Raw genomic sequence first — 27,635 nt, forward strand, 5'->3', positions numbered from 1 at the left:
CGCTTATATCTACATACAGAACACGTCCGCTCTTACAGAGTCCATCATGGTAGCTGAGAATAGACAGCTCAAACACTGATAGGTTCATTTGTGTTTTTGGGTCAGCCTCTGTAGTTCTACACGCTTGGCACACAGTTCTGCAACCTCACAGCTAGATGCCGTTACATCCTAAACACTGGACCTTTAATGCTTTAATGGCTTCAGTTCATGAGTGATGTGACTTCATGTTTATCCATGAACTACTGCACAGCAAAGTACCACCCTGGTGTCTCTCTGATTGTCTCTGTTGCTCTGAGTACTGATCAGAGAGGAAGATGTCTGAGTTGAAGAAAGTGACACAGACGAGCAGGCGGATAAAGACGGATAAAGAGTTTTAATTATTTCCCAATTCCACATAAAACAAATATAAAAAAGTAGAGCGCTCTCTAGATTCATAATCAATCAGAGCCGACCTGAAGCCTCCTCCTCTTCCTCCTCCTCTTCTCCTCCTGTGATCGTTCCTGCAGCTCTCCACAGACAGTTCAGACAGGTTTAAAAAGACCCATTCATAAGAATACGAGTAGGATGTAAAAAGAAAAACTGAAACTCGAGCAAAAAAAAAAAAAGGAAACACTACAGCAAATTAATGACGGAGGATTTATCAGACTTCCTACTTCAAAAGACGTCCTCAGTCGTGGTCGCACAAACTAACGAGTCGAATGGCACCAAACACAAAACTCAATTTTTTAAAAAAACAAAGAAACTGTGATGAGAAGATTCTTGATGCAAGAGCTGGTAGTTTCTAATGTGTAGGTACGGTGTGAACACAAGTCCACAATTCATCCATCGACGTGTGTGTTGGTGTGTGTGTGTCTCAGAGCTGGAGGGCGCAGAACTGCTGGTACACGGCCAGGATGTGGTGGTCGAGCTCTGCGGTGAACAGCAGGTTCTCCAGGGTTCCCATGTACTGCTGGATGGTCACATGGTGCTGCACAAGGAGGAGACACATTACATCATTGAGAGAATACACACAGTGTGTTACTGCGGACTGGAGTGTGTGAGAGTGTGTTAATGTTGTACCATGAGAAAGATCTGCTGCAGCCGCTCGATACAGTTCTTGTACCAGGGCGTGCTGATGTCCACGCTGCCCGTCTCACAGCGAACCAGATGCTCCGTCAACAACATGATGAAACGCTGCCGGACAGAAAAACACACATACATGTCAAGAACATAAATACAACGATTTGCACAAGTGAATTTCAAGTTAGGTCAATGTATAGACACGGTTAGATGTGAATTCCCTCCAGCGTTCAAGGAACACATGAATTAAGCGGCACAAATAAAGAAAGCGCAATTTCAAGTAATGCGCTTATTTGTGAGTTAAAAAATCTGAACATTAAGCGACCAATTCCTGCTGCGAGAGTCAGCCTTGAGATCCTCCGGTGACGTATGACAGGGAGGACATACCAGTGGGAGTTCATTCATCCATTCAGCGATTTTTAAATGGGTACGACTTGAGTCAACACAAAATATTCTAATGTTCAAACTTGTGTGAATAACGCAACGCAAATATTCAGATCGTGTTTGAAGTGAACGCGACATTAACGTTTCCATCTTGTGAGCCTAAATTATAAAGTCAGACTCAGATCATTTTCCTCTCCTCTGTAGTCAGAATATTAGGGAGTCCACCTGGTGACATTTGTGGGAAAAAGTAATGCGTGGCCATGAATTAAATAATGCACAGAAACAACATCCTTTTCTGTGGCCACGTGTAAAAAGCACGATGTGTAAAAGAACAGTCTCATAAAGTCTTTCATTGGGGGGAATTAAGCAATATTACACGAGAGGGAGTGATGACCGAATCACAGCCGTGACAATATGAGTATAACATCACGAGCTCAAGTGTGATATTGCTTTTATACAACAGTTCAACAGTTAAATAAGCAAGGCTGATTAAGAAATGTTGGAAAATGAGGACAAAATAGATAATTTAAGCATTTTATTTGTCTTCCGCCAACAAAAATAGTTCCCTCAGGACTCCGCTGTCACCGTTGCTATGTAACGCAGACATGGTGCGCCAGGCACTTACTCTTTATACACATTTATCTGCACGTTTCCATTAATTGTGCAGCCGGTGAAATAAGTCTGTGGTGACTGCATGGTGGACTGTCGCTTCACAGGCACAGCCGACTCTGCCTTCTGATCTGACAGTATGTTGCTTTTCTCCAAGTCATTGAGCTCCGCTGATGAAACACTGACAAACCTGGATGTGTGCTCAGATGGATTCAGCTTCTCCTCTCCCTCATCTTCCTCTGATGACCATTCATAGTTCAATTCAAAACTTATTTTAGGAAATAAATCCATATTTTTGGCTGTTTGACAGTGGATGAATTAATTAGCCTACAACGCAACTGCTGACCTAACTGACACTAACCGTCAGTTTTGATTTGATTGTTGATTGCACTCAGCTGTGAGGCGGAGTGATACATACACAGTGAAATAACCGTGATGTTGTACGCCAATATCGTCACAGTTTCACTGTCTCTCGACCAATCAGATTACAGGGTCGGAACTAACTGTTGTGGTTATACAAAATTACGTATATAAGAAAATTGTTCATCATCTCCGTTTCCTAAACCATTCTTGTTGATTAACTGGCAGGTGTATTATCAGTAGCTTTAGCCATTTGCAAACATCGACATGTTGGAATTTATTTTAATCTAGGAATGAACTACAGTGACATACTTCAGTCACTCCTTCAGTAAAGACACTTAATTCAGCTGCTACAAACTCACAGGCTCAAACAAATATTATGCTGACCTCGCGGACGTTATGATTTCATCAGGCAGCAGCTGGAAGGACCTGAAGACTTAAGTAAATATACAACAAATGCTTGAAAATGCTCATTTGTATAAAAGGAAGATGTTGGTTTGATTTTTGCAGCTCTGGACCCAAACTCCTGAGCCATGCGTTCTTCCAGGTGACTGAAGCGAAGACAGTATTTTACGACCTGACTACCTGGCGCCACAGAATTGCTTGTAAAGCAGGGTTCGTGCATCTCCCTTCAAAGATCTAATTTCTATTGAAATTCTAGAAAATCTGAAAAAATAAAATGCAAATTCACGTGCGTTTCTGTCTGCGCTTTGTTGCTGTTCCAAATATTCACACATGGGATCTAATCAGAAAGACCACAGCATTCACTGGATGAACTGACGTCACCTTGTTCAAAAGCACTTCGGTAACATCAACATTTGCTCGACTGCTCTGAAGCTGAGCTGAAAACCTGTAAAATCCTTGTGTCTAAGTTTGGAGTTCCCCGACAGCCTTCAGTACCTGGAAGATGACGAGGAAGAGGTTCTTCTGTTCGCTCTGAGCCGACTCCACCTTCTCCTGTAGCCTCTCGATCTGCTCCTCTAACTGACCCTCCTCATCCTCGCTGTTCTTGTCCATGTCCTCGTCGTCCCCGCTGTCCCTCTGTTGGTGAACACACACAAACATTAACCTCTCCTACTTTGACCAACTCAGGTCATTTAACATTCACATCTATTATTGTTATAAGACGTGACGGATAAAGTTATTAATTTACCCTCTTATGCTGCTGTTTCTCCAGTTTGTCCTTGGCCTCCTCCAGCTCCTGCTGGATCTTCTGCACGTGTTTGTTCATCTTTCGGATGGTCGAGTGCAGAATCTCCCAAATGAAAAGTCTGCATGATGATAAGATAAATAACGTAGACAACAGAGGCTCAGTTTTTACGTCCTGAGTGAGTGGACAGAATGAACATGATAAAACCTTCACACTGGGAGAAACATCATCTCCTCATGTGGAGCGCCTCCCTGTGTTTAATGTGTCCCACCTGGTGAACTCATGAGCCATGTCCTGAGAGAAGAGCCAGTTGGCCACAGCAGCGCAGTCCACGATCTGCGTCCGAATCATTTTGTCCACCAACACTACGATCATCTGTAACGCAGCAAAAACACACGCTACAAACTGTCAGCTTTTTTAGGGTTAAACGTCTTCCTATTCAATTTGTTCATTCTGTATCGTTTGTACCTGCGGGTGATTCCTCCACACTTCATAAACCACCTTGAGGATGTGAAGTTTCCCCTCGTCGGTGTCTGTCAGGGCCTTCAAGATTTCATGGAACCTGGAGGAATCAGATGCAGGTGAGGCCGCAGGACAGATTCATTTAATACAAAACTTAATGGTGGTTATACCATAGACCAGTGATTCCCAACTGGTGGATCGTGGGTCCGTTCTGAATGGACCGCAGATGACAAGCGAATGTGTCATGACCAAACTCAAGTATGACACTGAATGTATCAAACTGTGTGGACCTTGCACTCATGACTAAGGAGAAATCTGGACCCCATGCCTGGACCAGCTGGGAACCACTGCCACAGACTGTATAAATGAAAAGGAAGCAGCCTCCTGGTCAGAAAAGTAAAGCTGATGTGGAAGTGTCTGAAACCTGCATTCTTTCTAATGGCCAGCAGGGGGCGACTCCACTGGTTTCAAAAAGGCGTTTGACTGTATAAAAGTTTCTGAGAAAATGACCCGACTTCTCACTTAATTTATTTCCTCAGTAAAGTTCATGGTCTCAATCACTAGTTTCACGTCTTCTTCAGTACAGCATGATGGTCACTTTGTAAATTATAGTCCCATTTAGAGTAAAATAGACAATAAAGGAGGGAGTGCTTTAGGACGTGGCTACGACAAGTAGCTACCACAATAACCTGTCTATCAGGCTCGAGGTGTAGCAATGCGTTTCCTCCACAGCTCCACCCTCTCATCCAAATATGGTCACTTCTGGCGCCGAAAACCAGGATAGCGACGGCCAAAATGTCAAACTCGAACCCTTAAAATGGGAGTCCACAAACCAATGTGTGACGACACGGTGGCTACGTCCACTTCTTTTATACAGTTGATGTGAACTGCTGAATCCTGTTGGGGAACTTAAAACATCTTTGAGTATGCAGAGTGTTTTTTAAGATTTTTTTGGGGTCTTTTTGGCCTTTACTTGATAGGACAGATATAGGATGAAACAGGGAGAGAAAGTGTGACTGACATGCAGCAAAGAGTCGTGAGGTGGAACTGAACCCGCAGCCGCTACGGCAAGGACACAGCCTTTGTACATGGGGCACCGCAGCATCATAGGTTTTGAAAAACACTCGGTAAATTCACTTTTTTTTTTTTTTTTAATCACAATTTATTTAGATATTTTCAGCAGTTTTCATTCTATTTTTTAACTGTATTTTATTTAGTGTCTTTCAGTTTGTTGTGTGAGGGCGACAAATTTGAAAACGGATAAAAAGAGAAAGTAAAACGTGTTTAGTCACATGGCAGGTGAACTTACTTGCCGAGAGCACTGAAGGAGTGGCTGAAGGATTTGGCTGCCAGGTGGAGCAGCGTCTGCAGGAACACGTCGATCTTCAGAGGGTTGAAGCTCTCGCCCTCGTCTGGAAGAAGAGAAAGGAATGTAAAGACTTTTTGTCCTCCGAAGAAGAACTGCTGCAGAGTGCAGAAGAAAACATAAAAACTGCCTCAGGTAAGAAGGAAACTCACCATCATCATCTTCTTGGTTGGGGTTGGGCACTTCTTTGAGGATGGCCAAGATCTCGTCGTTGGACGCTCGGTTCTTGATGGCGTTTCCGACAGTGATGGTTGCTGCGTAACCTGGTAACGAAGCTGTGAGACAAGAGAGACATGTTGTTAGGGATTCATGTCTGAACTTGTATGACAGTTAAAAATAGATCTGTGGAACTGGTCGAGGCTGACAGAGGAACATAAATAAATATTTCAGTCAAACTGTGTTCGCGACATGAAAATTCAGTTCAGTTGAGGGTTCAGCAGATTATTATTGAAGCTCATTCTGCCAGAAAAAGAAAAAATATGATGGGAACTTCTCCTTGTAATGAATAATATATATAAAGATCCTGTAAGTCAATGTAATGAAAAATAAGTTAGTATCTACCAACTCATTATTTTGACACCGTTTCTCATTATTTTTTAAATATTAAGTCATTATTTTGGGAGTTTCTCAATATGCTGAGTCATTAAAGAAGACAAAGTTTCTGATTACTTTGAGATACCAAGTCCTTGTTTTGAAATACTGACTACTGAGAGGAAGTTTCTCATTATAACGTCTCACTGGTTCACACCACACAACATTTTTGCTTGTTCTGACAGTCACTACGTCAAATCAGGTGATTGTGGAGTCATAAAATCGTGCCGTGACTTTGCCGACAGATTTAAAAGTCAACAAAAAAACATAAGTGTTCTTACAGGCGCTCTCATCTTCGTATTTGTACAAAAAGATGGGTTCGGCTGGGATCAGCGCTGAGAAGGTCGCAGGGACGATGTCCACTATCCGCTGATGGTATGAGAGTCTGCCGAGATGAGAACAGACGGTAAAGATGAGTAAATTAACTTCAGCTTAGTGAAAAGGAAGAACATTTTACATTTAAGGCATTTAAACTTACTGAAACAAATGTGACTAATGCGTTCATACCTCATGCACTTCTCCAGAACCTCTTTGACAAACTTTGGCTTGGGCTTCTCTAGATCCACGGTCAAGCAGTCAGACCTTCAGAGAGGACAAAACTGTCACCTGTGACATCCGTTTCTAATTTAAAACAATAAATATCTGCTGTGAAAAGCTCACTGTGTCCGTCACAGAATCACTCACCAGTCATCCCAGCTCCATCTAAACTGGAAGTTGCTCAAATGATGAGAAAACCAGTTGATTAGTCTGGAAATAAAAAAAGAAATGGATGAGTTCTAAATCAGACAGGAAGTATGACAGTTGTGTTTTTCTCTCGTCATGAGCGGTTTGATTACCTGTCTATGCAGGTGGTGTTCATGGTGTCCAGTCTCATGTACAGCATCTCTGTGGCTTGGGCCAACTAACAGGCAGCGTTAAGGAAAAGTCTCTTTAAAGTGGAGACGACATTAATTTAAACTGCAGAGACAAAAACAATCAAGGATACGACTTGTGGCAACGATCCCGGCTGCAGTTTGCAGAGTTCGATGAGCAGTGTGGTGTACATGACGTCGATGTGAGGCGGACAGGGCAGCTGGAAGAGTTCTCCAAAGATCACCTGGAAAAAACAAAATCAATATTTTAAATCAGCCTTTAATTCTTCTCTCATTTCTCAGTGTGTTTGTCAAAAGACAGTGAGTTTACCTCCACGATGTGATAGTTGAGTGGGATCTTATTTTTCCCTGGATAGCTGAGCAACTGGGCAGCGCTAAAGGGTAAAAAACAGAGGACATTTCAGTCTGTGTTCAACGTGCCGATTCAGACAGACAGAAAAGTGCTGAAGCGTGTTACCCACCATGTTTTCCTCTCTCTCCAGTGAGTCTTGATGATACAGTGCAGGTTTTCTTCTATGACAAATCTCTCCACAGAATGGCTGCCAGGCATAACGGGACCCTGAGGATCAAGAGGACAGAGTTTGTAGACTCAAGCGTCCCACTAAGTTCACATCCTTTTTAAAGAATTACAAAATAACAGTGATGTTGACCAGTCTGTCTCCGCTGTCAGCTCAGAGTTAACAGGTTACAATGAGTCCATAAAATCCATTAATGTCTACAACACCAGAGGGCAAACAGAAACACATTGTGTAGCGTACCTCTGGGGCATCGGTGTAGTCGAACATGCGGAAGACGACCCGTGGCATGGGGTACTGGGCGTCGGGCATGTGGCCTGGCGGGGTGAAGGGGGGCAGGTTGTGTTGCAGGGCCTCACACAGCACGCTGTCGAAGGCGATGTACGGACGAAGGATGTGACGCTCCTGCCAGCGGTCTTTCTTTAGCTTCTGAATCTGGGCCCAGAGGCAGTCCAGGTACTGAGGGAAGGAGAACAGGAGGAGAAATCTTAACTGCAACCTATAGCCCGGTATTATAATAACAATAATACATTTTACGATGCATGATGATTTATGATTAATTTAGAAAGTACTGGGCAAATGAATCCACAAAGAAAGTAATCGTTAGTTGGTACTAACAGGATATAAGGTTGGTTAGAAGAGAGAAACACAGACAGCATCTCACTAAGATGGCTGTATATTCTATGTGGGCAAAAATCTCTTCCACCGATTCTTCGAGCTTGAAGAGACAATCACTGACACTGATATGATCTGAGAACTGCTCTTCAACAGCATCACGGGAATGTGATCCACAGTAGTTATTGTCTAAACTATAAAAAGGGAAATGAAGTTCTATCATCTGTCTCTCACCTCCTCTTGTGGGTGGGGCTTCTCCGCTGTCCACACCTGCAGCATGGGAACGTGCGTCTTCACTCGCCCCCTGGAAATGACAGAAGTGTGACTTTAAGGACGAGCTGACTGATGCAAGAATAAGTTGAAATGGGACAACAAAAAATAAAAGTCAAATAACTAAGAAGAATGAGCGAGAAAACACGGCAGACATCGTACTTGAGGTAGCCTTCGATCTGGCTGAGAAGTCGGTCCATCTCAACGTCCTTCTTTTCGTAAAGCTCCTTACCGACCCAGGGCAGACAGGACAGCACCACATACACAAACCAGTCCGACCGAACCTGAGGACGTAAACAAGACCACTTAAATCACATACACCTCATTTCAACCCCACTCTAAACCCCCAACTCTAAATATACGGAGTTTAACTGTTAATTTGTAACTCTGTAGTGAACATTTAGGAGGAGTAAAAATATGTGTGACGAAAATAGCCTCAAAATATTTCAGTATATAAGTTGTGGTTACACTTTATATGTTTATATTCATAATTTTACTCTCTTTAACCTCTAGCTCACCTCAATCCTTCACTGCTGCCATGATCGAATTTACAATTAATAAGTTAAGTAATAAAGGAATTGATGAACTTAAGTGTGGTCAACAAACTAGCATAATCACCTCAACCTTCTACCCACCTGTGGTACATCTTCCTCCTGAGTAACACTGACAAAGTTTTCGAACATGGCCACCATAGAAGGAGCAGCGATCACATGACAGTTGACCAAATCAGACAGAAAACGCACCTGAAAAAGACATGATGTCATTAATAATAATTTTTTAAAAAGTCTAAGTATCATTTTAGGTGCTTATGAGAAAAACTCATCTTACCAAATAAACGGCTTCATTGTACAAGTTGTTTTTCAGTGTCTCCTTGAGTTGTCTGATCATGGCCTCCACAAACTCGCCCCCAAAGTTGTAGTTCCTGGCGTTCAAGAGGCCGACTAAAGTCGTGTACACAGTCAGCTTCTCAGGTAGGAGGCGAGCGCTGTCAACAAAAGACAACTCAGTGAAAAACGACTACGCAAACACTGCTCGTTTCAGCAGTCAGAGGGTGAGAACTGGTATGAACTTACACTGCACATAAAATGCGCAGGATTTTGTTTTTGTAGTTTGGAAGGTCGGCCTCCAACACGCCCGCGAGGCCCTCCAGGTTGCTCTCCAGAGATGATGTACTCTGTAAGGAAAGAAAATTAGAGAATTTAGTGTGTTAAATTCAATGGCTTCAATGATTTGGCTCAGAGTGAGACAGACCAGAACGCAGAGGATGTTAGACTTGTTACCTTCTCCCCCACTCGACATATCAGTGACTCCAGCCGGTCTTCGATTTCAATTGGCTCCGACGTTCTCCTCCTTTTATGTGCCTGACCTCCTGGAAGGGTAATGGGGAAACAAAATAATCACAGACTGAGCAGAGTGGGAAACAAAAGTTGAGAGAATAACTCAAGGGCAGCCATGATGGGAAAATCCACCCTAAGACAGAATTAACACTTTGTCATTTATAAATAGGCTCTCTGTATAGGGGCACTTTAACAAACATATACATGAAGAGCTTAACAAAGACTTAAAAACAGTGTCATGGGGATTACCTATTAACTCAATATTATGTACAAGAAGATGATGTTGAGTTTGGGGAAATGTGTGATTAAGTCTTTTTGGAGCTTGAGCAATAAAAGGTACAAAAATCTGAGCGTCTCTGCCTTTATTGCATCAGTTAGACTACTGTTTGTTTGTTTTTCCATCTGTCTCTTGCGAGTCGTCAAATTTCTGAAAGTGTGCTGTGAAATTGCTTCAACGGGTACCAACTCTTTGAACTGAACAACAGAGAGAATCAGTGTGGTGATGATGCCACTTCAGTACATGCTCTTGAGGAGCTGCACAGACAGTGAAAAGTGAAACAATTCATGGGACACTTTGGCAGCAGTCAAGATGATTTTACTGGGGACATTTTTCTCATTTACAGCTGACGTGTGTGATGCATTTTAGCTGAAGAAAGGAGGACGCACAACTCCAATATTTTTAAAAAACAATGGGTGCAAGTTGCAGAATGGTTCCAAAAAAACTTGTGGGCAACAGCACCCACAAAAGACAAAAAAGTCAAAATGTATAATTTACTAGGGTAACACACGGTCAAACAAACAAACGTTTCAGCCTAAGCCGCCTTCAGTGTATTGCAGTGTACTGCATTTTAGCAATCCATGGACATTATTTAAGAGTTACTGGACTCTGAACTTTTGAGATACGTGTCTTTCCAACTCAGCTGACTCTCCTGTAGGAAAAAATTGTTTCTCATTAGATTGCCAAAATAGTAATAGAGCCATAGGGGCCCTATTTCAAAGAGGCTTCCTCACTATTATATATGTCATGGCACATTGAAAAGGTTTTGTGAATGATGTATATATGTTGGAAGATGGTCTGGATGCTTCCTTGCAAATACTAGGGGTGGGAATCACTGGAGGGTCCACCATACAATATCATCACAATACTTGAGTCACGATACAATATTAATGCAAATTAAATATGTTGCAATATGCTGAATATTGTGATCAAATACATTGTTAATTACCCTTTTTTCAACTGTAAATTATGTCACCAAATGAAAACTGTCATCATATTTTATCTAATAAGATAGTTTTCAGTCTGTTCATCTCACTTCAGCCTGTTTTTTTTTTTGCAGCAGCAGCAGCAATTTGTATTTGTCCTATTAATAGTTTGTATAATTAAAAAAAAAAATCAATACTGAGCACTGTGTGACGATACGATATTGCCACACATCAAAACATCATGATACTATGCTATATCGATTTCCCCCCCACCCCTAGTAAATACCTAACCATACCTACCTTAATTATAAATGAGGTTAAGGGGGTGACCCTCAAAATTATCTGTAAACATGACCCTGACAATCACTACATGCTGGGGGGGGGGGAGCACAAATTGTTCTGTTTTGTTCATTCAGAAAGCGCTTTACAAATATTTTGGCATTGTTCTCTTATCAGGAACTTCTGGCAAAACGATTAATCAAATCTTCATAGACTTTAAGTTATTATTGGAAAATGTGGCATTTGATTTCTTCAAAAACCTGAGAAAAGACAAATATTTTTTGTACTAAAAGTAGGGATACAAAATATTATCAGCACATCATCAGTATTTGCTGATATTGCTTTAAAATTTCATGTCTCCATCTGCCGGTGGACCATCAGGATATGTGTGTGCATGCATGATATGATGTTATTCCACTTCAGAAGAGACTTGACAATCACTAAAATTAGGTAGCGAATAAAGTGGATTTATTGATACTGATTTCAGTCAAATGACTTGTTACATGCTGGCATATATGACATGAAAATCCAATATCATGCATCCCTACTTAGAGTGATAATGATTTTGCATTACTTTTAATTAAAAAAGGGAAGTTTTACTATCAAGAGCAATGAGCAATGTGTGAAACTACTTTCTGCTTCAACTAACAAAATGGGCTGTTGAGCTTTGCAGTATTTCTATGTGGTGTGATAGACCCTTGGCTCTTCTGTCAATGCACCATTTGTTTACTGAGTTTGAGTAACGACCCTTTGTTTAATCAAATGACAACAAGAAAATCTGTTTTGGGATGGACTGTCCTTCTGCTAATCAAGGAGTAATAGTTTTAATCAGCCCTACATCAGTGCGTCACAGATACCCTTATGGAGGACTGAAAAATAGCACCAGTGCATTTTATAAAAACTACTTTCACTGAGGTATTTTTTAATTATTTACAACACTCAGTTGCCGCCCCCATATTAATCAACCATACTGGGTAACAGCAGTTAGCTCAGATGCTAAAGGTTAGCGCGTACCGGTTAAATCCTCCGGTACCGTTACTAGGACAGTTTGTTCAATCTTCCCGCATTTAAGCCACGACCGAGAAACCAAATATGACCAAATGCTTTCCATTTCTTTAGTTCACGTCGACACGACCAAAACCTGGCCTCGTGGGGAAAAAAAACATCAATCAGCGTGAGCGCACCATGCAAAAGATTAACATTACCAGCTAACGTTAGCTAGCCACCGCTCATTAGCCTAACGTCTCAGTTAGCTGTAATTCACATGTAACGTCCACTAACCGTCACTCTCTCCGTCGCTGTGTCGTCTCCTGGACATCTTGTCACTCCGCTTCGCTGTAAACGCAAGGTAATTAGCCGAGAAAGTGAATATGAAACAAAATAATAAGTCGGCTAAACAAGCTTCTAGATCATTCAGGCTGGGCGCTAGTGCAGAAAAATAATAGCGGTCTGATTCAAGTGAGGCACATCCGGGTTAACCGGAAGGTGCACCGTCCTTTCTTGTCCGGTATTCGATGCCTGGTTTCCTGCTACACGTTTGTTGGCAGCTGGATATATAAAATCAATATATTGTCGTGTTTAAGACTTTATATTTAATGTTTGATAATATTAGGTCAGCATCGACTGTCCCGGCGATTTATTACTCCTACATGTTCAGACTACAAAGCGGCAGTAGCTTCTACTAACTTAGCTAAAGACTGTTTCCTAGCTAACTACTTTAGTATTTTAAAAGATCTTTGTAAAAACATGGCAGCGGATGAAACAGTTTGCTCAGAGTTCATAGACTGGGAAGTTGATGCTTCGACGTGTAATGGACTGAAACAGGAAAAACAACTGTCTGCCTCACAAAGAAGGTGCTACAGCCTCTGCAGGAGGAAGGTGAGAACCCACCAGTGTCTGTCAAAATAACATCTAAGTCTCTAAAACATGCCTTAAATATAGATAAATCGTACAAATAGCAATTTTAAAATCGAGCTAGACCGATATATCAGCTGGGCCGATATATCAACAGCAGGCTTTGGCAGCATGTATTTTTACATGCTTTAATATATGGTATATGGTGGCATTAGTGTGGTTAATACAGGGGTTAGCAACCTTATCTATCAAAAGAGCCATTTTTCTGCCTGGAGCCACAAAACATATTTGAGCCTTAATGTAACACTGTATAAAGTCTAAATCAGCCTATCGACATTAAAAATAGGTCTACACGAGCATTCAAAAATATGTTTAACCGCAAGATGGCTCCTCTGCAGTGGGTTGTTTCTGATTATTTGGTAGTTTAACCTTGCAGAATTGGTTGTGAAAGCAAACAAATCTGTCCATGCACTATTAAATTCTATATTTTCCTCTGAGACTTTTACTTGAATGGATTTAGAATCCATTGTTAACCTATATCGGGAGGCTCAAGACTAGCCACCGCTGTTGAGGTTTGGCAAAAATTAGAGGAAAAGGTGCTGTAGACGTATGATGCACATTTTAGTTGAAGAAATGTTAACTTTTTTTTTTAAATTCAGTGCACAGGCTACGAATTGTTACAACTGGAGAATGTAAGAATCTCTTTAGGCCTCCAACAGTGATAAATAACAGTGGAAATGTAAAACAAACAAACAAACAAACAAAAAAAAACCACCCTTATTTAATTTCATGTCATATTTTTTGTCGAAGCCACAGAGAGCCACTGGAGAGGGCTAAAGAGGCACAGGTTGCCTACCCCAGGGCTGATACAACTTTACACCTTCTGGATTAAAGTTTCTCTTTTTCACCGAACTAAGACTAGCTTTACTGCTCTGTTAACTCATGGCAAAACACATTTTATTTACACTCAAAAGAAGCACAATAAAACTCAGCAAAATTATCTTGGTTAGTCTTGTTAGTCGTCCAGTTAGTTAGTCCAGTGTTCCAACAATTCCCACCTCTGGTTTGGTCAAAATAAACCTTTAATTCACTGAGTTAGAGTTGTGAAATATGCTGTTTTCCCTGCAGTCTTGCTGCTGTTGCAGGTGCCATACACAGTGCCACCTGCTGCTCAGTAAGCAGTCAATTTAGGGTTCAGTATTTTGCTCAAGGATGCTTTGCCATGTGGGCCGGAGGAGCCCGGGATCGAACCACCCATCTTCCAATTAGTTGACTACTCTACCTGTGAGCCACAGCCGCCCCGTTATACTAATACAATGAAGAAATAATCCTTAAGAAGGGAAACAATGCAGAGAGGGAGAAAAAGAATATAACAAAGAAGTAAACTCTAAGGTATCAGCAATGATTTTTGGTTTAAATAATAAAATCTGTGGATATATTGTCAGATTAAAAAAAACTCAGATATCATTACTTTGTTGTCAGAAATTCAGCATGGGTCGTGCTGCATTAGAAAACCTAATGACCTATACTGGAGCCTGTTAGTTTATATCTCAGCTCTGTGGTTTCCAACCTGGAAGTCAGGACTCACCAGTGGGGTCACAAGATGAATCTAAGGGGTTCTAAGATGATAACTGGAATAATAAACAAGAAAAATAAATTATGTCACTGAAAATTCTGTTCATTTTTTTCTCTGCAAGTTACTATCTAGTCTCATCTCCTAAATTATCTCCTATTTCTATGAAGAATATTAAAGGTTAACATCACTTTTTGATTGAACTGCTCTGAACTCATAGACGTGTAACCTTTTAATAAGTAGACATCGCTCTTTGTTAGGGGCCACAAACAAAACAGGTTGGGAACTACGGTAAAGTCTGCTGTTTCCACTGTTAAACACATTTGACAGTATAGTTAATATTTTAAAAACAGATTTGACATTGCCACATTGAAAGCACATCCTGCTTTTCTTTCTCTTCAGTCATTTGCTGCCTTTGTTGCGTCCAAGAGGGACAGCCGTCAGGAGGAAGGAAGCTCATCTTGGTGCTGCTGCAGCCAGGCTTTCAGTGAACACTCTGCCATCCACAAACACGTGGCCAGGATTCATGATACTGAAATACAGCAGCTCACACAGGCCATGTATGAGCGTTTGTTAATCCAGCTGGAAGAGGAACCTGAAACACAGCAGCCGGACGAGCACGAGGCCGAGCCGGTGGACATTTCTGCGTGCATACCTGACACTAGTCACATCTCTGAGGAGCAGCTTCAGAAGTACTGGTCAAATTTTGATTCTCCTGCCTGGGTTTAGTTGTCATGCTGTACTTGTCCTTCTACATTTTAAATCCTTACTGATTTCTCTCACTGTAATTCTTCTCTTCAGGGGTCCAGGCAAGGTTCTGCTCTATTATCACTACTGTCAGGTGAAGGATCCACATGTCATCTGTGCCTGGCAGAAAGCTTTGTGTGAGAAGCTCCACTTAACTGGCAAGGTGAATAAATTCTCTTATAGTGCCTCCAGCTGAGAGACTGAAGAATGCTGAGACCTTGAAACATGTTTCTGTTACTGCAAAAAAAGAACAAACATTTGATTCAATTCAGCCATCTTCTGTAAATATATCATGATCATCTTTTTCAGGTGAGGGTGGCGACTGAAGGCATCAATGGGACAGTTGGTGGCACCAACACGGCCACTGACATTTACATCGACGCTATGTGTTCACACCCTCTCTTCAAGATGGAGAAGGAGGATTTTAAGGTCCGACTCCGATGAAAAACTCATGTCGGGTGATAGAATTTAAAGATATGCCTTTTGTTCAAGAGATATATACTACATAGTGTTTCTGCATGAATATGATCTCAGTTTTGTGTCGCACTGGTTGGCCACAGCTGAGCTTTGAAGGGATAGTTTGGGGGGGGGTTATGTGGTGTTGTATGACCTCCCCCCAGTTGAAAATGGGTGGATAGGTAAATCATATTAATAATAGTTCTTTGTAGTTACTGGTGTGTTTGTCCCTGTCTGTGTGTGTTCAGACAAGTGATGGTGGTGCAGCGTGTTTTAAAGACCTGAGGGTCGGTGTCTATAAAGAAATCGTCCCAATGGGAATGGATCCTGACGTTGTTTCCTACCAGCTGGCAGGTACAGTTTGTGTGAACATTAATACTGTTGCAATAGTGCAAAAAATCATGCCACCATTACCAGTGATACTAATGCCTTTAACTATATTATTTTCACTTTGTTGCATTCTTTATATACGTATTGTTCAGGTGTTTTTACGCTGCTACTTTCTGTAAGAAGTTCTGCTTTGTAACATTTTGTGGTTGTCATGTTAGTTCCAAATCTGTCTCACCTCTCAGGAGTTCATTTGGAGCCGGAGGAGTTTCATAAAGAAGTTGAGGCTCTGTTGGCTAAAGGGGACTTGTGCACTGACACCATCCTCCTGGACTGCCGCAACTTTTATGAGAGTAAGATTGTAAGTATTATATCTGTTTTCCTTCACATGGTTTGACTTGGACAGATTCTACAGGCTGTATGGATGTTAAATTTGATCTTTTATGGGTCATTCCATACCGACTCACCCAGGACCCCAGTGCACATGGATTGTCTTGAAAAAATGAATGTAGAATAGAATAGATGAACTTTAATTTCTGTGCCAACAGTGACAGAAATTCTCCTTTGACAAGGGTCAACAATTTGACAAGGGTAAATTTAAGTCCTACCATGATAAGATGCTGATTTACAATGATATTCAGTGTTGTTCTGCTGAAATAGATGCTTAAAATCCCTCTCATAATCAAACAAGACAAAGCTCGGCTGCAGTGTTTGGCTGTCATTCTGAATCATGATTGTTTTATTCCCTGCAGGGGCAGTTTACTCAGTGTTTGGCCCCGAGCATCCGCAAGTTCAGCTACTTCCCGGACTACGTCGACCAGAACCTCGAACTGTTCAGAGACAAGAAGGTCTTGATGTACTGCACAGGAGGGATCCGCTGTGAGCGCGGCTCTGCATACCTCCGCTCCAAAGTAAGATAAATCTTTCTAAATGTGAAGCACCCCATGGGACCGGCTGGTTGTGCAGTGACTCACATTTTGTAGGCCGCTGGTTTTCCACAAGGGGGAGCTGTTGAGCCATTGTCTGCTTGTTTCCTCAGACCAGCTGTTGAAGAAAACATGACTTAACTTTTGAGCTGTAGTTGAGATACTCAGCCCCACATTGACACGTTGCTTGCAACATTTGCAACCTACAGTGCCTTTTTTGTTTACATGTTTACCTGCAGGAAGTGTGTAAGGAAGTTTACCAGCTCAAAGGTGGAATCCACAAGTATCTGGAGCAGTTCCCAGAGGGTTTCTATCGAGGGAAGCTTTTTGTGTTTGATGAACGCTACGCCATCTCCTCCAACAGTGACATCATCTCAGGTTAGTGTTGTTAACAGTATCATAAAACATTACTGCACACTAACACTTAGATGTTGTCTGATGTATTTAAAGTTATGTCACACTCGAGTCGTTCTGTGTCCTCGTTTAGACTGCAGGTACTGCGGCAGTCCCTGGGACCAGTACAAACTCTGTTCCACCAACTTCTGCTGTCAGCTGGTTCTGTCCTGTCCTGACTGCCGGCAGGGCGGACACACCGCCTGCTGCCCCACCTGCCAAACCAAAGGACAGACTCAGAGCAAGGAGTCCCCCGCTGTTCCCCTGCATCACAAAGAGGAGTGTGAGTGCACTGATGGACGTCCCAGAATCCCTCAGGATGTGTAGCGATACAGAGGTTACGACTGCAGGGGATATTAACCAGATTGTGCAACTACAACAAGTGGAAGGTGCCTGGTATATTTTAAAGTTGTGATTTTTTTTTTTTTTTTATGTATAAATTTTGGGAATTAAGTCAGATTACTTTATGCAAGGAGTTTTATTGATCTGTGAATTTGATATTAGACGATAAAACTGTTCATATTTTATTGAGAAAATGTCAGAATACATATGAGGAATCTGTAAGTTTTAAAACATGACTTCTGTGAAACTGGAATGCCTCATGTTTTTGTACAAAAGGGATTTATCTTTTTTCCCCAATCAGTGGTTTGACAATTATTTATGTTAATTACATGTTTTTAAATGTTATGGTTTCACACACAGTTTAAAATGTAAGTAATTTTAGTCATGCTGCATAAAAAAAGTGTCGACCGAAAAAATATGCAGACCTTACAACCATTATTTTGTGCCTTACTCTGCATGACACATCTCAGCGTATGAGTAATTTCCTGTCAATATGAAACCATGCAAAAGACTGCTACACCAGTAATCAGGTGTAGAGTGAACTCTTAATTTCATCAGTTCTCAGCATGAAGGATTTTAATCCCCGAGTCTTTATAAAATATACAGTTGAATCAATTTCCTTTTGATTCATATAAATATCACACATGACTTTTCAGTTAATATATAAAATAGCTGGTAGCAAAGAGACAGCAGCTGTAGTAGCGCTGATAATTTCTAGGACTTGGATCGCTTGTCCATTCAGAGTGGACCACAAGTGACTCACAGTCGTGTCAAGTTTCTCATAAAAAAAACAAAAAAAACACACACTTTATTTTTATGTACAGTAAATTTCCAGCACAGAGCTTTTACTTTTGAAGTGCGGTTTTCTTCTGTGGAGTGAGTGACTTACAGACAGCTACTGAACAGAGACAGCAAACTAGCTCAACGACACGGCCAAAGGCAAGTACGGCGCTGAATATATTAAACTGTGTGGACCTCGAACTAATGACTCAGGAGAAATCTGGACCCTGTGACTGGACCAGTTGGGCACCACTGGTTTACACTGAAATAAATGAAACAAATAAGACAAAGAAAGGAAATTCAAAAGCTATAAACTATGTATTTTACAGTACCTAAGGCCTTATACAATCTATGCATTGTACAAATTACAAAACATATGTGCAGAAATAAGAAGCCTAGGTTGTACTGTGACTTGTCCCATCCATAGTATAAATCAGTGACACTCAATTTACCGCCCGTGGGCCAAAGCTGGCCAGTGATAGGGTGCCAGGTGGCTCCCAGCCATTTTCTAATTCTTTTGTAATTTTCTTTTTATTTAAATTCAAAAAAAGAAATCATCAGGTACAAAGCAATGTGGACAAATAAATAGACGGAAGAACAAGCAAACATGCAGACGAATAAACAACCACTATCCTTTAAACTAACAAACAAAAACAGAACTAGATGAATAAATAAAAAGGAAATAATCGTAATCAAAAGAAAGGTCCAAGTGTAGCAGGGCACCAGGGTTTACTGTGAACAACTGTATCACGACATATCTTAGGATTTTGGCAGTATCACAGTGCATCACGACACTTCTTGGAGCATCTAGTTTGGGCGTTGTACACTGAATTGCCCATTGAATGCATCACAGTATGGCAGGTTACAGTTAAACTCTGTCCAAGACAATGAGTTGGTCGATTTCCATAGCTTGTCATCTAAGAGTTCCCACTCCACCCATTGCTGTTTCCCTCAGTTTCCCACTTTTCTTTTACATAAACTGTGTCGTCATTTTTAATTCACAAGGACAATAAATGCACTTTTTGTACTTTTAATATTGAAGAAGGTGCCAGGGTTCATAAAAAGCATCAACATAGAGCTTGTTTATCAAAGATAGTGCCATGGGAGGATCCTCTGGAGCCCCAGCAGAGGTCTGGGCTAAGCACCGCCTGCATACACCTGGACTATGCTGCTGCAGCTGGCCCCTGGCCTCCTGTCATGTTGCAAAAGTGGCCCCCAAGCAAAGCAAGTTAAGTACCCCTTGTGCAAATAAATTGGATTAGATACACAGTAATATACATAAATAACTATAGCAAAGTGTTTTCAATGAAATAATACAAAAATGAATGCACGTATTTGCACAGAACTTCCAGCAGAGGGAGTGATGGACCGCAGGCAGCAGTCAGGCTCAGCTCCTCGGCATCCTTACTGGAAGCTTCAGCTCTCAGCCCGAGCGGACCCACCAGGCTGCCCGGGTCTTCACCGACCAGCAGCGACCTCTCTGCCGCATTCTCCGGGGGTGACACCAGGCTTTGGGACAGCGCCGCTCATGTGTATTTAACCCACCCGTGTATCTGTGGGATCGAGGACGGGAGAGCCATGTCTGCGCCGGGTTTCACAAACCTGAACAGCTCCGTCAGCTACAGCCAGAACTCAACGCCGAACGGAGGAGCTGCGCCCCCCTACCAGAACGGTAACGCAGGCCGGATGATGCGATTAGCCAGCTCGCTAGCGTTAGCATGCTAACCCTCTGGGATATCAGTTTGTTGAGCAATGATATATATTTTTTTTATTTTTGTACAACTGTCCTCTGGTGTTAACTGAACAGTAACATTAAATATAAATTAAAGCGACGTGTAATTTCGGCAAAAACTGACGGTTTCAGCTAAGCTAGCCACTTGCTAACATTAGCTAGCTTAAGAGCTAACCTAAGCATTGAAATCCTACCGAGATAGCTAGCGGCTAACGTTAGCTTTTAAGCTAGCGTTCAACGATGCTATTATACATGTTAGCAATATAAAAGTTATGAGACAGATGGCGCATTTCATTTCACGAAGCCAGCTTTATATTGAAGCTTTAATAAATAATAAGTTGAGTAAATTTACAGCACATTAAATTAGTTTTAATTGATGGCTGTTGCTGTGCTGTGAGGGATGTGTAATCAGCACAGAGCTAACCGGGTATTAACCCTCACTGCTCAAGTATCAGCTGCTGATGAAGCCTGTTGTTTGCAACTGCTGATAACCTCTGATTTATTTGTGAGCTGTGGTGGAGGTAGAATGAATGTTTTATACCAAGCTAATTGTACATGCACCTGACCATTCCGTCCTTCTCCTCAGGTCCAGCACAGACATACCAATCCATGCATCCACCTACAGGCTGCTATGGAGCCCCACCTCAACAACAGAGCTACCCCACCATCCCTGCCCACTGCACTCCTGCTCCCAACAAAGCACCCATTACGAACAGTGCCCACAGTGCTAACTACTACCACGGCAACCATCAGCAGCAGCAGCACCACCACCACCACCTCTCTCAGCATCATGTAGCACCCTCCCCATATTGTGCTCCCTTAAGCTCTGCTCCTCCGTCTCAGCCATATGCCACCCTCCCCTCTTCAGCACCACCACCATCAAATGCCCACTACAACCAACAGCCATTCCAGCAGCAGCAGCAGCATCCGCCATATGCCCCTCCAGGATCTTACTATGGACAGCAGTCATACCATGCTCCCCCGGCACAGCACTCTCAACAGCAGCAGCCCAGTTTGGTTCCTGCACCAGCTGGTGCCCCTGGAGCTCCTGTCTATCCAATTGTTTCCTACCCTTCTGCACCAGGAAGTAGCCTGTATGGCACCCTGAGTTCCTCCCAGAGCACCTCCACGCATGGAGGCATGCCCACCCAGATGGGTGCACCCCTACATCAGTACAGCACCTCTCGGCCAGCCTCCACAACAGCAGTGCAGCCTGGGTACAGTGTGGCTCCTCCCAGTCAGCTGGCACCAACAGTCAATGGTCAAGGAAGCACAGGTATGTGTGAATGGCTGATTTACGCAGGGGCTGATCAACTTTAGTGTTGCAGAGGTGTGCGTTCAAGTTTTTTGTCAGTATCAGGTTTAAAAAGCAAGATTGGTGTCAGTCAAATACTTCGCTGCCAACATTTGCTTAACTATGGGACAACAGTGTTGTAGTCTTTTATTTTTTCTCCTTGTCTTGTAGCTTGAGTAGGCATTGCTCTAAATTGTGACCTGTTTTGCACCTGCGTTTGTGCTAAGACTCCTACAAAAATTCATGTTTGTATCAGCTGATATAAGCATGATAAATCATTCGTACTGGTACACGTGTAAAGTCACAAATAACTTCTTGTTGACTGATGAAGATACAGTAGTGCTGAAACTTTAGTCTGTTTGCACTATTAAAGGTTGTGAATTGATCAGTGTGCTCCTGTCCTTTCTTCTCACTTCAAAAACAACCATTCAGCAGTCCTAGAAAGTTCGCTGTGGAGTTGAGAAGACTGCCAGCAGCAAAGTCAAATTTTAATGGATATTTGATTGACAGCTCTTCCAACTTTTAACACTGTGTGTAGTTCTTCTGTTTGTATTTCTTCTAGTGTCTGTTTTTATCCAGGAATTAGATGTGTGGTTACGCAGACCTTCATTCTCCCGATTGAAATGTCCTGCCTTTTTTAATTTGTGTGTTTTTTTGCCGTTCTTTGTTGCCTCCCAAACTGCAGTCCACCAACACTATGACCAAAGCCATCAGGCTTCTCTGAGCTATGACTCCTACAGCGGGGTCGTACACAGCAGTGGTGGCGCAGACGCAGACCGACCGCCCTCAGGAACCCCCTCCACTTCAGTCCATTCCTCACCGGGCCGCCACCAAGGTAATAACTATATTTTAAATACATTTTAACACTCTGACAAAACATATACACATTGCCAGAATACACCATGAAGAAGGGCATCTTGCCTGAAATGTTTGTGTGGCAGTATTAAAGATTCAAAATGGAGTGCTGTCCTTGTTTTAAAGGTTTAATCATAAGTGAGAGTGTTGTATCTTATTTTACAACACATACACAAAAAGATTAATCAGCATAGTTACTGCTTGTCATTGCTGCTGGTACTGATGAACAACAGCTTGTAAAATGAGGTTGTTGGAACGTTCAAACCAAGGAATGTCAGCAGTGGGCCTCGTGTGTATGTTTCTGTATGTGCACAGTTGGAAGTTGACTTCTGGCATAATGTGCATTGTAGGTGTTTTAAAAGAAGACTTTAAATGTAATTTAAATAGCTGGAAGTTGACTTTTGTTAATTTGGTTTAAATGTTGAGACCAAAAATTCAGTTTCCTGTTTTTTGTTTCACTGCTTGCAGAAGAAAAACCACACCAGTGTATTAGTTTCAGAAGGTGTCCTTTCATTTGTATTTTGTGTTGAAGCAAAACCTATTTCCTTACCTGCTTTACTTCAGTGTTTGAATATTTGAAGTTATTATACAAGAAGTGGCAGCTCTTGGGCTTGCCGTGCTCTGGTGCCTGGTTTTTGTCTTTTCTGGTGCAATTTCTTCACTGAGCTCAAGATTAGATGCACAGTTTGAAATCCCGCTCTATATTTACAATGCCAGTGAGTGTGAATATGATTACATGTTCACAGCTGCACTTTGTGTGTGCAGCAGATTACGTGGGTACATTTCCAGGCACACACACACACTGAAATGTGCAGGTGTGAGCACTTATACAAATGTAAGGGTTTCAGTCTGGAACTCAGCAGCCAGCTGCTGGTTTATTTTGTTTGCGAGACGTGAATTTTTTCACTGTCAGCTCGGAAGGTTAACACCAAAGGAGTCTCGCACCAGCTGCACCCATGTTTAATCAGAATTTAGGTTGCAAAAACAATTGACTTTGACATTCTCGACAAAGAAGGAAACGACATCTTAAGAGGCGTAAAAGGACAAATAAGCCAAGGTTATTATTGTCAACTAAAACTAAACTAATAGCTGAAACTAGGTGTGAAAAAAAAACACTTTAGTTAACTAAAATAAAAATAAAAACTAGACTGCTCTTGCAAAACTAAATAAACTAAAATAAAAATATACAGAACATCTCTCTAGTTTAATCTTTGTAGGTTTGGACAAATTTATAGACACTTAAATACACGAGGAGGCATTGGTGCATGTGTTTATCGAGACTGTGATGTCTACATGACTGTGAATTAGTTGCCGTCACAAAGCATTGTGTTTGTATCATCATACCTATTATGAACTTCTGACAAATACCCCTCATACTATAATCAGAAACTAATAAAAACTAAATATTTTTTAACAAGAAAAATTAAACTGAAACAAGCAAACCCACTCTGGAAAATTAACTGTACTAAGAATAAAAATTAAATATGAAGAAAAAAAAACAGTAAAATAACTATATTATCTCTGCAATTACTAAATTTCTCCAGGTTTTATTCTCCCAGTTGCCACTTAGCTGTGTGCCTTAATTGGTTTCCTCTGTCCCAGTGATATTAGCCTCAGGCCACTGAAAATGTGTTAGTAAGAGAAACAATGGTCGCACCTCTCTACAGGCACGTATTTAAAGCCACACGTTGTTATAACAAGTATTTCAAGAGGATAATTATTGTTGAAATAATTTACCTGCTTGTTTTTAGTTGGATAAAAGCTGTGGTAACACTGAATGCAATGATTTGGATAATTGTGGCCAGTTTTTAATGTTATTAAAATCTGAAAGACAGTGGGGAAAAAAATATTTGGCTGAGCTTGTTGGGTGTTCACAGACTGGGAGTATGAAGGGGCATTAATACATCTGCAAGTTCTCCAATCACACACGATATTTGATGCCTAATTTACACCTAGCTGTCTCTACATGTCAGGGGATGTTCACATGGAAACAGGTAGACGGCAGATGGACAAGTCCTTCTGGACGGCACAGGCAAAACAGTCAGATGAAATTGCAGTACTGAGAAACGAAACATGCATGATGAGAAGTTGTGATGGTGATAGTGTATTGTTTGCAAAGAATGGAATAAAATATATAAAATAAAATAATGTAATGATTATTATTTTACATTATTTTCTTGGTGATGTGAAGTAATTGATCCAGATCGCCTGTGTGTGTCGCAGAGGACTAGGAGTCATAGAACTGCCACGCCAGGGAAAGAAAAACTGATCAGTATCAGGCAATAACATGAAAAGTTTCATGTTACAACAAGATGTTCTTCGTGTTTTTACAAGATATCTTCACGAGAAAAATTTCTTCCATCCAACCTTTTTCATCCACATATCCATGGCCGGGTCGCGGGGGCAGCAGGCCAAGCAAAGCACCCCAGACATCCCTCTCCCCAGCAACGCTTTCCAGCTCCTGCTGGGGGACCCTAAGGCGTTCCCAGGCCAGATGATATGCGTAATCCCTCCAGCATGTCCCAAGGCCTCCCACCAGTGGGACGTGCCTAGAACCACCTCAGCTGACCCCTCTCAACTCGAAGGAGCAGTGGCTTTATTCCGAGATGTCTGAGCTCCTTACCCTATCTCTAAGGCTGAGCCCAGACACCCCATGGAGAAAACTCATTTCGGCCACTTGTATCAAGGACCTCATTCTTTCAGTCGCTACCCAGAGCTCATGACCATAGGTGAGGGTTGGGACGTAGATGGACCAGTAAATAGAAAGCTTCACCTTCCGGTTCAGCTCCCTCTTCACTGCAGACGCTGCACCAAACCGCCAATCCATCTCACGCTTCATTCTACCCTCACAGGTGAAGAACACCCCGAGATACTTGAACTCCCTCGCTTGAGGCAGTAACTCTCTCCCAACCCAGAGGGGGCAATTAACCAGTTTCCAGCAGAGAACTGTAGCCTCAGATTTGGAGGTGCTGACTCTCATCCCTGACTGCTTAACACTCGTCTGCAAACCGCCCCAGTGCATGCTGGAGGTCACGGTGTGATGAAGCCAACAGAACCACATTATCTGCAAAAAGCAGAAGCACGGTTCTGAGGTTCCCAAACTGGACCCCTTTCTCCAACCAGCTGCACCTCAAGATCCTGTCCATGAAGGTCACAAACAGGATCAGTGATAAGGGACAACCCTGGCGGAGGCTAAAACCCTTGCGGAGAACGAGAAATTTGATATGAAAATATCTTGTGAAAACATGAAAAGCGTCAACTAATTTTAGTTTCCTGCTGTTGTCCACTAAAATGATGCCTGGTTTGGCGTCTACCGTCTGCCTGAATCCACGTGAACGTCAACATTAAGTTGTAAGATGTCTCTATTGGACCTTTTTTTTTTTTTTTTTTTTAATTTGTCTTTGTTTTGTTTTCTCTTTTTTTAAACCAATGTCTCAGTTTATCTCTGAAATGTTACTGGTGTCATATGTAGACTTGGATATAGAGTAAATATTAAGCAACACAGCTCGTTACCAAACAAGTTCACCCTCTCTCATTGCCAGAAAATTCAAAATATCTTGGCCTATTTAGATTTCCCAGAGATAAGTGAATGGAAGAAGCTAGTTCATTGCCTCAGCACACACACACACACACACACACACACACACACACACACACACACACACACACACACACATCACGTGGATGAAGTTTACTGCCTGATCTCGGTCGCCCTGTCTGCTGTCGATCACCCAGTTTTGACAGTTTTCTCCCCCCCTTCCAACAGGCATGCAGTATGGATATGTTGCTAATAGTGGAGCTAGCTCTGTCTCTGCCACCACATCAGGCCCAGCCGCAGCTCCCTCGTCATCCAGCTCTGAGGATGATGATGATGAGGAGGAGGAGGATGAGGAAGCAGGTCTGCTTTAGTTTTTACCTCCCAAACAAACTCATTCATTACCACTTTCTCCATCCTCATAAACTCATTCACCTCTGTGCTAAACTTCCCCATGCCCTAAAATCCTTAATAGAGCTACACCCATGATTTTGACCACCTTCACTTTTGATTGTTACCGCTCTCCCCTTCTGTGTCACCTCTGCTCTACGTACCAACACGCTTAATCAGTCCACAGCTCTTCATCCGTACCTTCCCCCTTTCTATGAGGCTAATCAGATTTTTCCCTCTCCTTCCCGCTGCCTCCTCAACAGCCTTCCAAAGTTCACCCAGTGCTCGCTGTCTTTCCCCCTCACAATCATCACTACTGGCACTGAATCATTTTCTGAATCTGTGTGCACCTTGCTCTGTTGCTCCATCGCTCACATGAAATTTTGTCTCTCAGAAAGGTGAGAGGTAAGTGGGTTAGCATTTAGCTTTTAAAGCTTCTGCCAGGTTCTGCTGGTCTAGCTCTCGTTCACTCATTTGTCTTTGGGATCTGATTATTTTTCTGTAGTGCACCTCCACTTAACAGCTGTCCACACGCTGTGGTGATAAAAAAAAAAAAAACGTAGTAAACTTTGTTAGTAAGCTCTTAGAACTTAACTTTTTAAGTTGTTTAGCACTGAAATAAATAGTCTATTGACAAGAAATTAATCAGCAACAATTATGATAAAAAATTAGTAGTTTGCGTCCGGTCATAGCTTCTAAAATGTGACGATTTGCTGCTTCTCTTGGCTTTCATTTAATTGTTAATTGAATAATTTGTTTTTTGGACTGTTAGTTTTAAAGAAATAGCAATTTAAACCTTCTGGAAAATTACAGTGAACATTTTATCTCAGATTTCTGACATTTGACATTAAGGAGATTGACTCCCCAGAGTGAATAATGGGCAGGGTTAGAAATACTTTTTTTGCGTACATGCACCGGTGTTTGTAGCTTCTAAAATTACATGCACCGTGCGTTTTTTTACTGCATCATTTGGCATATATGACCTTCTTTCTCTGCGCCTCCACTACAGTTTGGCTGGATCCGACCAAAAGAAGTAAAACATCGACCACTGCAACATTTTCTTTTTAATGACAGTCAAAATATGGGGACATCGTCAGTGTGTTCTGTAGTTTGAGCTGACTTTTTCTTTAAGTTTCTGAAAAACTGTTGTTTAAAATAACTTAAGATTTGACATGGTCATAGTCAGGGTCAGTCTGAACAGAACTACATCCAAAATTACAGCAAACATCTTAAAGCAACCAAGTTAACCAGAAAAATGTTGGTATTTTCATATTCTGCAAACCACAGATACGTTTTGTTTGTAAGCAGCAGTTGTAGCAGTTAAAACATACGTTGAAACTTTACATTTCAACCTTATTT

General features: G+C 41.8%; 3 protein-coding genes across 3 annotated transcripts in view; 2 read left to right on the top strand and 1 right to left on the bottom strand.

The window, feature by feature from the left end:
• Positions 1–354: 354 nt before the first annotated feature.
• LOC125894869 (nuclear cap-binding protein subunit 1) lies at positions 355–12,532 on the bottom strand. The gene is made up of 23 exons (XM_049586521.1): positions 12,354–12,532; positions 9,534–9,622; positions 9,327–9,427; positions 9,082–9,238; positions 8,889–8,996; positions 8,416–8,537; positions 8,218–8,287; positions 7,612–7,827; positions 7,315–7,412; positions 7,164–7,227; positions 6,967–7,077; positions 6,818–6,882; positions 6,666–6,728; positions 6,489–6,563; positions 6,263–6,366; positions 5,543–5,665; positions 5,334–5,436; positions 4,031–4,124; positions 3,834–3,937; positions 3,566–3,683; positions 3,313–3,453; positions 1,060–1,173; positions 355–967 (listed from the first exon to the last, which is right to left on the bottom strand). The coding sequence occupies exons 1-23, from the start codon at positions 12,388–12,390 to the stop codon at positions 854–856; spliced, it is 2,391 nt and encodes a 796-aa protein (XP_049442478.1). The 5' UTR covers positions 12,391–12,532; the 3' UTR covers positions 355–853.
• Positions 12,533–12,572: 40 nt separating this feature from the next.
• On the top strand, positions 12,573–18,091 carry LOC125894872 (thiosulfate sulfurtransferase/rhodanese-like domain-containing protein 2). The gene is made up of 9 exons (XM_049586524.1): positions 12,573–12,950; positions 14,902–15,191; positions 15,301–15,409; positions 15,556–15,675; positions 15,951–16,056; positions 16,275–16,390; positions 16,782–16,940; positions 17,195–17,333; positions 17,443–18,091. The coding sequence occupies exons 1-9, from the start codon at positions 12,819–12,821 to the stop codon at positions 17,673–17,675; spliced, it is 1,404 nt and encodes a 467-aa protein (XP_049442481.1). The 5' UTR covers positions 12,573–12,818; the 3' UTR covers positions 17,676–18,091.
• A 1,700-nt stretch (positions 18,092–19,791) lies between these two features.
• Positions 19,792–27,635, top strand: part of sec24b (SEC24 homolog B, COPII coat complex component) — a 41,756-nt gene continuing 33,912 nt past the window's right edge. Inside the window, exons 1-4 of the mRNA XM_049586520.1 lie at positions 19,792–20,142; positions 20,789–21,478; positions 22,182–22,331; positions 26,118–26,249. Coding sequence (XP_049442477.1) covers positions 20,049–20,142; positions 20,789–21,478; positions 22,182–22,331; positions 26,118–26,249 — 1,066 coding nt within the window. The 5' untranslated portion in view covers positions 19,792–20,048. The remainder of the gene's footprint in view (positions 20,143–20,788; positions 21,479–22,181; positions 22,332–26,117; positions 26,250–27,635) is intronic.

This window comes from Epinephelus fuscoguttatus, linkage group LG9 (genome assembly GCF_011397635.1).
Source record: "Epinephelus fuscoguttatus linkage group LG9, E.fuscoguttatus.final_Chr_v1".
In the NCBI taxonomy this organism is placed as follows: Eukaryota; Metazoa; Chordata; class Actinopteri; order Perciformes; family Serranidae; genus Epinephelus; species Epinephelus fuscoguttatus.